The sequence below is a fragment of the Cucumis melo genome, chromosome 3, assembly GCF_025177605.1.
Source record: "Cucumis melo cultivar AY chromosome 3, USDA_Cmelo_AY_1.0, whole genome shotgun sequence".
NCBI lineage: Eukaryota > Viridiplantae > Streptophyta > Magnoliopsida > Cucurbitales > Cucurbitaceae > Cucumis > Cucumis melo.
This window is the reverse complement of record NC_066859.1, coordinates 28157126-28170382: the sequence shown is the minus strand read 5'-3', so window position 1 is coordinate 28170382 and position 13257 is coordinate 28157126. Positions and strand designations below refer to the sequence as shown.

General features: G+C 35.3%; 2 protein-coding genes across 3 annotated transcripts; one reads left to right on the top strand and one right to left on the bottom strand.

Annotated features, from left to right (window-relative positions):
* The first annotated feature begins 628 nt into the window (after positions 1-628).
* LOC103488126 (mechanosensitive ion channel protein 3, chloroplastic-like) lies at positions 629-7357 on the top strand. Its single transcript, XM_008446703.3, has 14 exons — positions 629-855; positions 1542-1771; positions 1867-1926; positions 2155-2312; positions 2644-2767; positions 2856-2953; positions 3048-3161; positions 3443-3503; positions 3774-3923; positions 4101-4211; positions 4351-4518; positions 4606-4719; positions 5547-5603; positions 6228-7357. Exons 2-14 carry the CDS (start codon positions 1694-1696, stop codon positions 7044-7046), a joined length of 2112 nt encoding a protein of 703 aa, XP_008444925.1. The 5' UTR covers positions 629-855; positions 1542-1693; the 3' UTR covers positions 7047-7357.
* Positions 7358-7738: 381 nt separating this feature from the next.
* On the bottom strand, positions 7739-13134 carry LOC103488125 (O-fucosyltransferase 31-like). 2 transcript variants are annotated; one of them, XM_051082313.1, is made up of 11 exons: positions 12861-13009; positions 12571-12624; positions 12374-12436; positions 11556-11637; positions 11331-11401; positions 11087-11175; positions 10765-10968; positions 9720-9984; positions 9051-9278; positions 8705-8902; positions 7739-8102 (listed from the first exon to the last, which is right to left on the bottom strand). In XM_051082313.1, exons 2-11 carry the CDS (start codon positions 12589-12591, stop codon positions 7890-7892), a joined length of 1434 nt encoding a protein of 477 aa, XP_050938270.1. In that variant the 5' UTR covers positions 12592-12624; positions 12861-13009; the 3' UTR covers positions 7739-7889. The 2 variants fall into 2 exon arrangements, with proteins under 2 accessions (XP_050938270.1, XP_008444924.1); XM_008446702.3 differs by lacking the exon at positions 12571-12624 and having other exon boundaries at positions 12861-13134.
* Between the last annotated feature and the right edge of the window lie 123 nt (positions 13135-13257).

Sequence of the window (13257 nt, the reverse complement as noted above, 5' to 3'; positions counted from 1 at the left end):
TTTTCAAAATCACGTTGAAATATCATCTTGGTTTCAAACTTTAAAATTTATTTAATTTTAGTCGTTATACTTTCAATAAATTTTAAATTCAAAATTCTTCAAATATTACTTGCAAAAATTGATTAAATAATAAAATATTTAAAAAAAATTATAAAAATAGAATATGTGATAAATACTATTATCAAATTTATCAAAAATTTTTTATAGATATAAATAATTTATCAATTTTTTCTTAAAATATGTAAATATTTTTTTTTTTAAAAATGGTGATAACCATTGTACACCTTTTCAAATATAAATATAAAACATTAATATAATTTGAAACTTTACCATATTTTATAAATATATTAAACAATTTTATTATTTATAATAATTTTTCTGGCTATTCTTAAAAAACAAACCTTAAAACCTATTAACATAATAATTAAAAGAACTTAGAATTAAACAGAAGTTGAAGATAAAAAATGTATTTTAACATAATAACAATAATGATAGCAAAAAGAAAAAGAAAGAAAAAAAGTAGATAAACTTAGACACAAATATCAAGAGAAGCGAAAGGAGTGCCTGGCAAAATGGGAACCAGAAGAGACACGCACAAATACGAACCTTGACATCAACCAAGCTCCAGCCGCCACATAATTTTACACCGTAAAAATATTAATACCAATTTTGAATTTCAATCCATTTTCATTGGTCCATGCTGGCATTTCAACCCCCTACGGTCTACGCCGACGGCAATTTTTCTTCCATTTCCACCTTCTTCTCAACGCTACTTTCCCGGTTCTAGCTTTCTATTTAAAGCAAATCCGATAACCCAAGATTTCCGATACTTCTTCTCTTTTCTTTATTCTCCAGGTAATGGTTTATAGGATTTCAACCTCATTTCTACCCGAGTCTTTGTTTTTCTTTTTAATAATTTCTTAATCTGTTTGAAGTTTATCTCTGTTTGTGTTTGTTGAATCATCGATAATGTAATTTGTATGTTTGATTTCAGTTTCTGTTATTTTGTTCAGAAGATTTGGTGGCGGAAATGGGGATTTTGCACTGAAAATGTAGCCAAGGATTAGGGAATTTGAAATATTAGGGTTTTTTTTTTTGTTTTTTTAGGTTTACATTTTAATTTAATGGATGGATCATGGATGATGTCAGGATTTGAAATAAAATATTTGGGGGAAGTTATATAACTTTTGATCGCGGGAGTTGATTATTATTATTATTATTATCATCATCATCATCATCATTATTCCTAATGTTCACTGTTTCATAAAGCTACTAATACTATTACAATATTTTTTTATTGTCAGTTTGAGTTTGTTTCTTTCAGTTATTTCTTTAAGTTTAGCCTTTTATCATTGATATAATCCAAAATAAGTATATGTATATGTAATCTCCCTAACTTCTCATTGCATCTGTCTAAGAAATATTGTCGATTTCATGGCGAATGTCTTATTGGAGAAAGCTGAATCATCTTTGTGAAATTTGTTAGTAGATTGTTTTCCCTACTTGCTGGCTTTAATAAAATTACCAATTGGTTATGACAGGTACTTGACATTCTACTGTATATTGCTGAGCTCTGAACCAAGAAATCGCACTACATAATTGAACCCCTTTTACGGGGTTCAGTGTACAAACTAAATTAATCTGGATTGGGATACTATCATCTGCACATTGCTATTTTCATCTCAATTCAACAATGGTTCATCCTGGTTCGACCCAATTTTCACATAAATTGGGGATTCAAAGTGTTCATGGATGCAATAAGTTACATATTGTATGTCATTCACAAACTTTTGTTTGATTGCTCAGTGCTCTCATTAAAGGCTGACAACTCTAATTTTCATTTATTGATTTCAACTCACATTGCAGAGTGTCAAGGGAAAGACTCGTCTACATCTTGTTACTGTCGTTCCTACATCACATGGTCTGGTATGGATGAAAGGCATTTGAAATTTTACAAATACTTTTTTGTTTCTGCATTATACTGTCTAAGTGAGGATTACATGTAGAAGAGTTGCTCTCTCTCTCTTTCTCTCTCAGTTGTGTATTTGGAAGCTCATAAATTCCTCTGAGTTCTCTTAGTGGGTGAAAGTATGACGATTTCAAAATTATATGGATGTTTGAAACTATGGATAACTTTCTTCTTTTAATTGTCAGAGGCACAATCCTGGAAGTCTTCAGCTCTTACGGAGTGTAAGTCGCCCAATGTATCCTGTGTCTTCCAGAGCAAATGTTTTTGTGTGTCGATCTGTTCTAGAATCAGGTGGCGGAGCTGGGACTGCTGTTCTAAAGTCTGCAGCTGTGGTTTTGACGAGGTATGATTTCCTTTGATATAGAGTTCTATTGCAGAGGAAAGAAAATGCATTTCCTTTTGGAAGTAGTCTATCCCAACCGTAAAATTATAATCTGTCTCATGCTAGTCTTGGTAAGCTAGTACACCTTGTTGCTTTCTGCATGCATTGATGGTTAATGGTGCAAATCGCAGTCAGTTAATTTGTATCTTAAATATCCGTTAACACCATTTTGAATGGAATAGCGACTATTTGAGATGCACCAAATACTTACGTGGTTTACTATGCCATTTTGTCCATCACGTTTTTCTGTGCTTATCATATACTGATCCTGTTTTCTGGAATTTTCTTACAGATCTTGTGATGCCTTACGTAGCAGTCCTCTGTTACTTAAATTAATTCCAGCAGCTTGTGTCATTGCTTTTGCTGCTTGGGGTATTGGACCTCTTATGCGCTTGGGGAGGATTCTATTTCTTCATGTATTTATCTTAATATATAATTTTATTTTATTGCACTAGCGGAGCAAACACCTGATCAGCCTGATTAGTTATGCAAATTTTGTAACAGGAGCCAGATGGAAGTTGGAAGAAAAGTAGTACATACTATGTTACGACTTCTTATGTTCAACCTCTACTGCTATGGACTGGAGCTACGCTGATCTGCAGGTAAGGTTATATCTGCAGTCTGCAATATTAGGGCAGCTAATCATTAGTTTGGCTGATGATGATCCAGTTTCTAACTATACCAGGTTTGTTTCAGGGCATTGGATCCAGTAGTTTTACCATCGGTAGCCAGTCAGGCTGTCAAACAACGACTTCTGAATTTTGTTAGATCTTTGTCTACTGTTCTGGCATTTGCCTATTGTCTATCAAGGTGCATAGTTTTGGACTTCAGAATTTCCTTTGAATTTTTTGAATGACTGATGTTCATCTATAATTTAAATGTTGCTAAACGGATTGGATTACTGATGTTTTAAATTTTGCATTTATTCTTCAAAATTTGCTTTCTATGCTTGCTTGATTGCATGTTTATAAGATAATAACCTTATTTTTTCGTTCATCTTCTGCAATGGATCATTTACCCTTGTTAATTGTTTGTGTCTGATTGGACCATATCATGCATTTTGATTCTAATGGGCCTTAACCTTCATGCAGCTTGATTCAACAAGTACAAAAGTTTGCTTATGAATCAAATGACTCAAGTGATGCAAGAAATGTATGATATCCTTTCTACATTCTAACCTGTTCCAAGTTTAAATTAGTTGACGCCTGCTCACTATTAATCAATTTCCAGTTAGAACAAAGGTAGTTTATGAACTTGGGATATTCTTGGATGGATAACTTAGTGGTGGAGAGCTAAGTCATAGATTAATGCTACCAACTATACTAAATAAAATAAACATAATTACAAAGTTAACAAATATATGCCTACATCACATGGATAGCTTTAATCAGTCTTTTTAAACTTGACTTCATTTTTCTATAGATGGGCTTTGATTTTGCCGGGAAAGCTGTTTACACTGCAGTCTGGATTGCTGCCCTTTCATTGTTCATGGAATTGCTCGGCTTTTCTACTCAGAAGTGGCTCACTGCCGGAGGTCTCGGGACTGTATTGCTTACTCTTGCTGGTCGTGAGGTAAACCTTTGTTCTCCTACGCATTGTTGTTGATGAACATTACCAGTATGATTTTACAATACTTTTTGGGTTCATTGTAAAATTTGCCATTACAATTCCCCCAAGGCACTGTCTTCTTTCCATTTATTAGACGTTCTTTCACCAGACAAGTTTATTTCTTAATTTTGATGTATGCAGATATTTACTAACTTCCTTTCAAGTGTAATGATTCATGCAACACGACCGTTTGTGGTAAATGAATGGATTCAAACAAAGATTGATGGATATGAAGTATCAGGAACGGTTGAGGTTTGTATCTTTTCTACCCCATTTTCACTGTAAGAAATATGTTGATAAGAACAGAAGGGAAAACAACATACTGATTTGGTTTTAGAATTCTCAAGCTTTGGTTGATTTTTCTTTCTGACATGGATTTTTCAAATGCAAGCATGTTGGTTGGTGGTCGCCAACCATCATCCGAGGCGATGATCGTGAAGCGGTCCATATTCCTAATCACAAATTCACTGTTAGTATTGTGAGGAATCTTACCCAGAAGACTCATTGGCGTATCAAGACTCATCTTGCCATCAGCCACTTAGATGTCAATAAGATCAATGTGAGAATCAATTTGTCTTTCACACTAGTTTACGCTAGGTTCCTTTCATTAAGCGCTGTCTAACAAAAATTTGGTTTTAATTTCCAGTATATTGTAGCTGACATGCGCAAAGTTTTGTCCAAGAATCCTCAAGTTGAACAGCAAAGGTTACACCGTAGAATTTTTTTGGATAACGTCAATCCTGAAAACCAGGCTCTTATGGTACGGATTGCCTCCAATTATCTTCCTTCTGTTTCATACTTGTTAATTCACATGTGCAAGATTGTGATCAGTGAAATCAAATGTTTATTAACAAAGTGGAAGGGGAGAACTTAAACATTTGATTTACCGTAAAATAAAACGAAGACACTTGCATCCCAAAAGTGGGAAAATAAAGCCACCTAAAATAGAGTTTCCAAAAAGAGGGTCCAGATAGTAAAAAACTTTAAAGAATGTGTAGCTACGAAAGAGTTCATTGTGTGCAAATCCAATTGGAAGCACCATAAACAACCAAGTCAAGACAATTGGACATATCTTTTGGACGTCTTTGAACACTGTTTTTATTCCCAAATTTTCCCAAGGATAGCAATAGCATTTTCCTATAGAATTTTGCTTTTTTCCTGAGATTGTGACCAGTTTACCCACGAAACTTTGGTTACTTGATACGATGCATCTATCATGACAATTTCTTAATCCGGTTGCAGATAGCTTTAGAGAAGTTATTTTCTTTTATTCATGCTGTAATTACTTAACATATTGTTCTTCTCTAAAAAAAAATTACTTAACATATTGTTGATTGAGAACCAAGTATTTTAATTCATAATATTGGGTTTTTTTTTTTTGCAATTTTGATGTAACCAATCTGGTCATATTTCCCAGCAAGTGAATCTGAAATGCTTTTTAGAAACTATAGTTTTACTCCGTAGGGCCGAAACATTCGCATGAACTCTTGCCTCCATTGTTTCATTGCAGGATGTGCTGTATTTTCATTATTCTTCTTATCTTTTCTTCCTATAAAGTTCTAACCAATCTCCCTACTGTTCCTGCAGATCATGGTTTCTTGCTTTGTGAAAACTTCTCGTTTTGAAGAATACCTGTGTGTGAAGGTACGACTGCTTTTTGGTGTTCTAAAACTATATGCTATATTGTTGGACTGGAACAATTTTTGAAAAAAAAGAAGTTTTTTTTTTCAAAAAAATGAAGTTTTTTTTTTTCAAAAAAATGAAGTTTTTTTTTTCAAAAAAATGAAATCGACTTTTCTTTGAATAGCATAGGTATTTAATTGGCAATTATAAGAAATAAAAACATATTTATTGTCGATAGAATCACTTTTGAAAATAGACCAATCACTTTTAAATCAATTTAGAAAAAGAATGTAACATATGATAACCTTTTTAATTTCAAAGTTTTTCAAGGTTATTCGAAACCCCATATTCAGCTAACTTTTATTTATTTTGTTTTTATAATTATCTTTTATGCTGACCCTCACCTTGATTTGGACATAGCTTTTAGTAGCTAGTCTCTATACTGATATAGGTTCTTCTGTTCAGTTGAGGTCTCCTTTTGTACTTTGGCTCCTTGTTATTCGTTTCACAAAAACAATATGCTTCACACCTTCATTAGTTTTCTTGCACTTTCCTTTTTGGTGTACTTTGGAAGAACTCACCTGGACTTGAATGTGGCTGTGGTTATTCAAGTATCTAAACTTTCAGCTGCCAATTGTTGTGCAGGAGGCAATTCTCTTGGATCTTCTCAGAGTTATCAGCCATCATAGGGCCCGGCTTGCCACTCCTATTCGCACTGTTCAGAAAATATATGGCGAGGCTGATTTGGAGAACGTACCATTTTCTGAGACCATGTATTCTCGTTCAGGGGCTACTAACCGTCCTCTGCTTCTTATTGAGCCATCTTATAAAGTCAATGGTGATGACAAAACAAAAGTCTCTAGTCGTCCCACTCGTTCATCAACTGAAGAAAAGGAAGCCAAACAAGAGGCAGTCTCGACGTCAGGGACAAAAGCCCCCGACACAACTGGACCAACTTCAAATCTTGATATGAAAGCAGATGATAAAAAATCAATTTCTCCATCTGGTACTACACCTAAGCCTTCAGCCCCCAATCTATCAACCGGCAGTCCAGAACAAAGCAGTGCGGAAAAGCCAGTAACAAGCAATGAGATAAAAGGAGAAAAGAAAGATCTCTTGGGACTGAATTCCAAAGACAACATGCCACGAGGAACTCCGCCCAAAAGATCGCCTTCAGCTTCCAGTCCTGGGAGCGAGAAAGCTGATATTCCTTCAACAAGCTCGCAAAATAAGCAAGATGGGGAGAAGACGTCTGCATCACCATCAGTGGTGAGGCCACCATTGGAGGAGAATATTGTGCTGGGAGTTGCCTTGGAAGGTTCCAAAAGAACTCTTCCAATTGATGAAGATTTGGATTCAAAAGAAATTTCCACGCAGAGGAATGGGAGTGAGTTTCCCCCCAACAGTAAGGATTTGAAAGATGGTCAAATGCCTGCCGTTCCAGGTGCGACGAAAAATGATTGATGAGTTGAGGCACACTACGGTTGCTTTCTCCCAATTATTCTTCTGATTTTTGAAGCGATGCGCAAATGAAATGCAGGGCTGCATTTTTAAGCAAGCATTTTGCAGGCTCGCTAGTGTAAAAAATCTGTATCTTGTGATCCAAATGCAATATTGGCCAACGAAAGTGTACACTATGCTGACTTTCTCCCCAAGAAAGAGAATGGAAAGTAAAAAAAGAGAAGGGGGAAAATTACATTCATCATTTTGTTCCTTCCGTACAGTTCATATTCTTATAGTTAAATGATATCCCAGGATGTCTGGCATTTCATACATTTGAACTAGCGAATGATAGATTTAGCAAACTCGAGTTAATCAAACTCGAACAAGAGGGTAGAGGCTGAAAGATGAATAATATGATCGTGGTGAAAGTAAGATTACATGAATGTTAAGGATAAGTAAAATACAATGAAACAAGATGGCCACAACTAAACTACCCAATGGGGAGAATATTATCCGAAAAGACTTTTAGCATGAGCATATTACAATGACGAGCATAATATCTTTTTAATGGAAATAAGTTTTTTCTTTTAATGCTCGAGATACAAAGTTCGAATTGCTATGAAATAATAAGTACAAAAATGTAGGGATTGTTAGCTGCAATGGAACATCTCAAATCGTTAGGTGCAATGAGATATGTCAACTAAGATTCAACATGCAATGAAGATAGATATTTCATTATTGGGAATCTTTTAACATCAAGTTATTGAAATACTAGACAAAGGCAGACTTCCCCAAATGAAATAGAACAGTATAACATTCGAAATCAATACTCGGAGCTAAGTAAAAGAAAATTTACATATGTGGTCAAACATTAGGGCACATGCAATCAGGAGCAGGATAAGTGTATATGGATTGTTTCTCTTTTCTTAACCTGATCTGCCCTTGTCTATTTCTATGTCCGGTGAGAACAGCCTTCTTGAATTCTGACCATTCCATGCTCTTATTGAGGAACAGCTGTCCTAACAGTACCATGTTTGGCCTTATGGTTTTCATGTTCAAGTATGCCCGATGCCCCACCTGATTATATGAAAACAGTTCACTTCCTTTTATCAGTTTGAACCTACAGAGCATTTTGCACTTTGGCAATGTAGTTAATTAGATTGGTTATGATGCTACTATGTTGGTTTCAGGTTCATGCATGTATGAAAATTGTACTGGACTAAATTATAGAAAATCCCCTTTTTAACTTGGCTATTTGTGAAGAGATACTCTTAATCTTTCAAAACTTGCAATATTACTTTTGACTGTTTATAAACTTTTTAAAATTACCATTGAAATAGAAATCCTTCGAAATGAGAATTCAGATTTGGAATGAAATGATGGTGATTGAGAAGGAAAAACTTGAACTGTCATGTTATTTTAAGTCACCGTTACATTATTTCGAGTCTAATTTTTTATCTGACATTCTCATGGATTTCTACTCTAATTATATTCTTCAAACGTTTAGGAAAGCTTAAGGGTAATATTGCATGTCGAGGAAGTAGAAATTTTTTAAAAAAACAAAACTGGGGATATCTCTTATAATTTAAACCTATTGTAGCGGTAGCTACTAGCTATCACATTTTTCTCATTAGTTTCCACCGAAAAGCATAGCAAGAGCGAGGAAGAGAGGCACTCACCAGAGCGTTGTGCATGTTGCCAGGCGAGGCAGAAATGAAGACGTCGCTGTGCAAGCTTACATAATAGTCAACTGCAGCTGATAATGATGCTTTGCCTGCTACACCAGCACGTTCCATGGGAGAGGTAAGGCTTTTCTTATCTTCCAGGAGCGGGAAAACTTTGCGCAAAGTTGAAATTCTTGCTTCCCCACCATAAACCTGAAATAGACACGGCCATTTCCAAAACCTAAGAGAGAGCTCACACTGCTTAGACGTCAAAAGAAGGTTTCTACAACACAATTATCAATTCCCCTAGATTTCTGTTTATAGATTATTTGCCAATTCCTTGTAAAGAAAAAAAGTTGACCTCGTGTATAGCAAGATAGACCCGTGTAGTATTGCTAAACCCCAGAGCAGCTAGCACCAGTCCTATTTCTTCAGGAGTCAAGGGGCAACGTCCCTGATATCTCAACTCTTCATCAGTGAACTGTGAGTTAGGAACCCTTCCCTGCCAAATCACTTGACGATATTTTGCAAGAGCCAGTCTCTCAGCTTTGCCCCCACCAAACTCACAAGCTGAATGAGCAGCCATATCCTGCAAGGATGATTTGTAGAGATGACATCACAGATTCAGAGTACTACTGGAATTGAAACTGCTAACTGTAAAGCGTAAGATGTTTTATAATGCCCCAGTCAAAGCAAATCTAAATTAAATGAATTTGCTCCTAGAAACTAGTTACATGGTGAAATACTGTAACAAAAGAATATAGCATATCATTGATTGTTGCAATGTGGATATTAGATTGAATCCAGAACATAAAGCCTCACGGAAATTTCAGTATTTACCCACTGCATCATGACTATCCATATCATCCAAGATTACAATTTGCAAGGAAACCTTAAAGACTCCTAACAGATAATAGCGTATGCTCAATGAATGAGCTGAGGAACAATGGAATAAATTCTAACTTATGGTATTAAAGGTTAATTTATGACGTTCAATAGTTCTTTTAAAAAAACTGGGCAAGGTACTGACCTTATCGAATCGGAGATGCAACACAACAAATTTCCCACCTTCCAATTTTCTTTTCTCGTCTTCTAGTAGACTCTCAACTCTTTCTGTTTCCTTTTGATTTGAAGGGTAACGAAGGCGATTGATGATGGTATCTCCTAATTCAGTGATACCACGAACAAAGGCCAATGCCTTGAAATTGACTTTGCAACGCAAATGTTGAATCTCAGTAGGCAAGTCGTTGAAAGACAGACGATGAGAGAATGGAGAAATAGCAGCAATCCCGTAGCTGTTACCAATTGATTCAGTCATTCCAGCTCATATCCTAAATGTAGTTATTACACAAATGTACAATACTAAAGAAGAAAAAAACAGGCAGCACGTGAGAGAGTGGTGTAAAATGGATTTTCTTGATACATGAGAGAGTGGTCTTGGAAAATAAGTTCGGGGGGGGGGGGGGGGGGGGGTGTTCAAAAGTTGCTAAGAAACATCCCTCTGGAAGAAGAGACCTGTTCAAGTAAATTGGTATTTCATGTACTAAGTTTTATTAATTCATCGAAAGCATAAGAGAGATCTTTGAGTGACATTTGTGGCGATGGCTTATTAAAGGGTAAATATTGCAAAATCTTTTAAAATCTAGGATTAAAATTGCAATACTTATCCATGTTTGGGATGCAATTTGATTAAATTGAAAGTCTAGGGTCGAGATTGATAAAACTTAGACACTTTTAGTGGTAAAAATTGATTTTTTTTCCTATTACTTTCTTGCAATAAATTCCTGTTAACACATATAGTACTTTATTTGTATAAAGTCTTCTCCCTAAAAGAAAAACTTTTAGCACGCTCCAATATAACAGATAAATAATAAAGAAAGGTCATGTACTGCTTAAGCAAATTCCAATATAACTGAGTTCACTACGACAACTAATGGGGTAAGAGTTCGTGTTGTAACAATGAGAGCTTATTTCAACAGAAAGTAAGTAGTGATCAAAATGATGAAAATACAGTAGTTAACAACTAACATGTGAATTTCGTGCAATCAAATATCCTCATTACGGCCAGGACTTACCTTTGCAATACGGGCAAGACATTTTCCAAGTACCAGTTTGCAGAAGCATGGGTGGGAGCAGTTTTAATTCTAGTATTGCGGATTCCAGTAGCATAGTATTCCCTAGTGCTCCAGGAGTATTCAGTAGGCAGCTCTTTGACTATTGATATATCATCACGTAGGACATCAATAAAGTAATCGACATCAAAAATTTCTCCAAACGAACTGGTCAGCAAAAAAAAACAATTTTAGCAAGTCTTTCCTGGAAGCCCCCCCCCCCCCCCCCCCCCCCCCCCCCCCCCCCAATTGTCAAAAGAAACTACGATGAACTCATTCCTAGTACCTTGAATCCTTCCAAACAGCATTAATTTCAAGATGAGGTATGATCAATGTGGCATTCAGTATTCGGGCAACAGCAACTGCATCACAGATCTTTCACATGGTGTGTGTGTGTGTGAGGGGGGATAAGTTATTATACAGCTAAAGAAGCCTGAAGGATAAAATGTCAATGAATTGGGATTGGTTTTACATTTCATCCATAGTTTGGAAGATGGCGATGATATTAACAAAAAAGAAAATATACATACCCCCATTCTTTGCTGATTTAATCCTCCATCTAAGAACACTTGAATGTAACCTTGAGATTTTCTTCGTGATACTGCATGGTATCAGATGCGTGTATATGAGGAAGGAGCCATCTAAGAAGTGCAGAAGCAAAAAGTTGTGAAGAATTCCGCTCAAAAATCAATGTAGGTAAGCTAGAATAAGGAATACTAAAATTCGAAATTCGGCCTTCAAGTCGTATTACTCACATTCCCTTCTTGTAGGCTTCAGACAAGGTTTCCATCCTTGATTCGACAATGGAGACCATATCTCTTTCTGGTCTTCAAATGTCTAAAATGTCAAAGACAGACCTCAACGTAAGAAACACCATAAACAAAAAACTTCACTTAATTATCTAGTCTCATTTGATAAGGATTTCGGCCTCATTGATAACCATTTAGTTTTTGAAAATCGTGCTTGTTTTCTCACTAACTCCTTACCATGATTTTCAAAAAAAGTTAAACCTACAAATAGTCAAACAATACTTCCATCTATAAGTTCCTATATTGTGTTGTCCACTTTCTTTTCATGTTTCAAGAACCAAGCCAAATTTTGAAAACTAAAAAAAGAATATTTTAAAAACTTATTTGTATTTTTAGAATTTGACTCTGAGTCCAAGTGTTTAAGTATATAAGCTTAAAGACTTGGATTCTAAAACACACCCCTAAACAATAGATATTAAAATAGAGAAACTCATAGATAAAAGTAGTATTTATAAGCTTAAATTTTGCAAAAAAAAAAAACTAGAGGGGTCTTTGGCTCTAAAGAGTTTGTTTAGAGAAAATCATAGATAAAAGTAGTATTTATAAGCTTAAGTTTAACAACAAAAAAGACTAGGTCCATGACTTAAAAACATCAATTTTATGCTCTATTAACTTCTTACACCATCAACTCTACTACTCCATAACTCCACTTTATCCCAAAACACTTCCTAAATGATTATCCAACGTGGATAAATATTTTAATCTTAGAAAATGGAGATGGTTAAAACCCTAAAAGAAACAAGCAAACAAAGGATGTTACTAACCGTGATACGATGCAAAGCACTGTCCAGCAAAATCGTGTGCCTCGGTTTTGGAGAAATCCACTCCTGTTATATAAAAGAATATCAAATAATTATATATATAAAAATAACCGTATGCATTACTACCAATCTCTGCCTCTGTGATTATCGGATACGGAAGAGGAAGAAAGAGAGAAAAAGGAAAACGAAAGACTATAAACCAAAAAGAAATGCAAAACCATCCGTTTTTCGAGTCAAAAAATTGGAGAGAACACCTATAAAGAAATAGGAATAGAAACAAGTCAATATGAAGAAATTTAACAAAGGACTTCAGAAACTTCGCTCTAAAAGAGAGTCCAATTAAACTATCTACCGAACTCGTCTATCAAAGAAAATCCTAGGTACAATTAGGGCAAGCAAGCAACAGATTTCATTATAAATTTGCAATTCAAAATAAGACGAATCATTGACGAATCGTAGGGAAAAGGATAACATTAGATGAAGAACGTACAGAGAACAAGGAAGGCGAAGCGCGACCCAAAGGATGGAAGAGATTGGGGAGAAAAAGAGGAAAAAGAAGAAGAAAAACAGCAGCAAGAGCGGCTCTGTGGGATTGGTTCCGATGAGTGTAGTAATGAAGCTCCATTGTTGGTTTCTTCGAGATCACAGTGAAGGTGAAGACGACTCGGAGTGGGGACTGGCGTAGCACAAAACAGTTTTTTCCGTTTTCCGTAAACGGGGAGTGACGGTGGTTGCCGATGCTGACTTGAATTTTGGTATTTTTGAGAAATGATAAAAAGTAAATTAGATGCTGTTTTTCTTAATATTAAACAACAAAAACATATAAAATAATAGTAAATAATAAATGAAGGTACGGTTTATAAATCAACTAGATTAAAAATAAAAAT

Bases quoted from the DNA above. Each gene is read 5' to 3' on its own strand.
- LOC103488126 (XM_008446703.3), top strand. From the start codon at position 1,694: ATGGTTCATCCTGGTTCGACCCAATTTTCACATAAATTGGGGATTCAA. The intron at 2,954-3,047 runs GTAAGGTTATAT...GGTTTGTTTCAG, and splicing joins GGAGCTACGCTGATCTGCAG to GGCATTGGATCCAGTAGTTT. The intron at 3,162-3,442 runs GTGCATAGTTTT...ACCTTCATGCAG, and splicing joins TTTGCCTATTGTCTATCAAG to CTTGATTCAACAAGTACAAA.
- LOC103488125 (XM_008446702.3), bottom strand. From the start codon at position 12,995: ATGGAGCTTCATTACTACACTCATCGGAACCAATCCCACAGAGCCGCT. The intron at 10,969-11,086 runs GTACTAGGAATG...TTTGCTGACCAG, and splicing joins GCTGTTTGGAAGGATTCAAG to TTCGTTTGGAGAAATTTTTG. The intron at 9,279-9,719 runs GTCAGTACCTTG...TCATCCTTGCAG, and splicing joins TGCATCTCCGATTCGATAAG to GATATGGCTGCTCATTCAGC.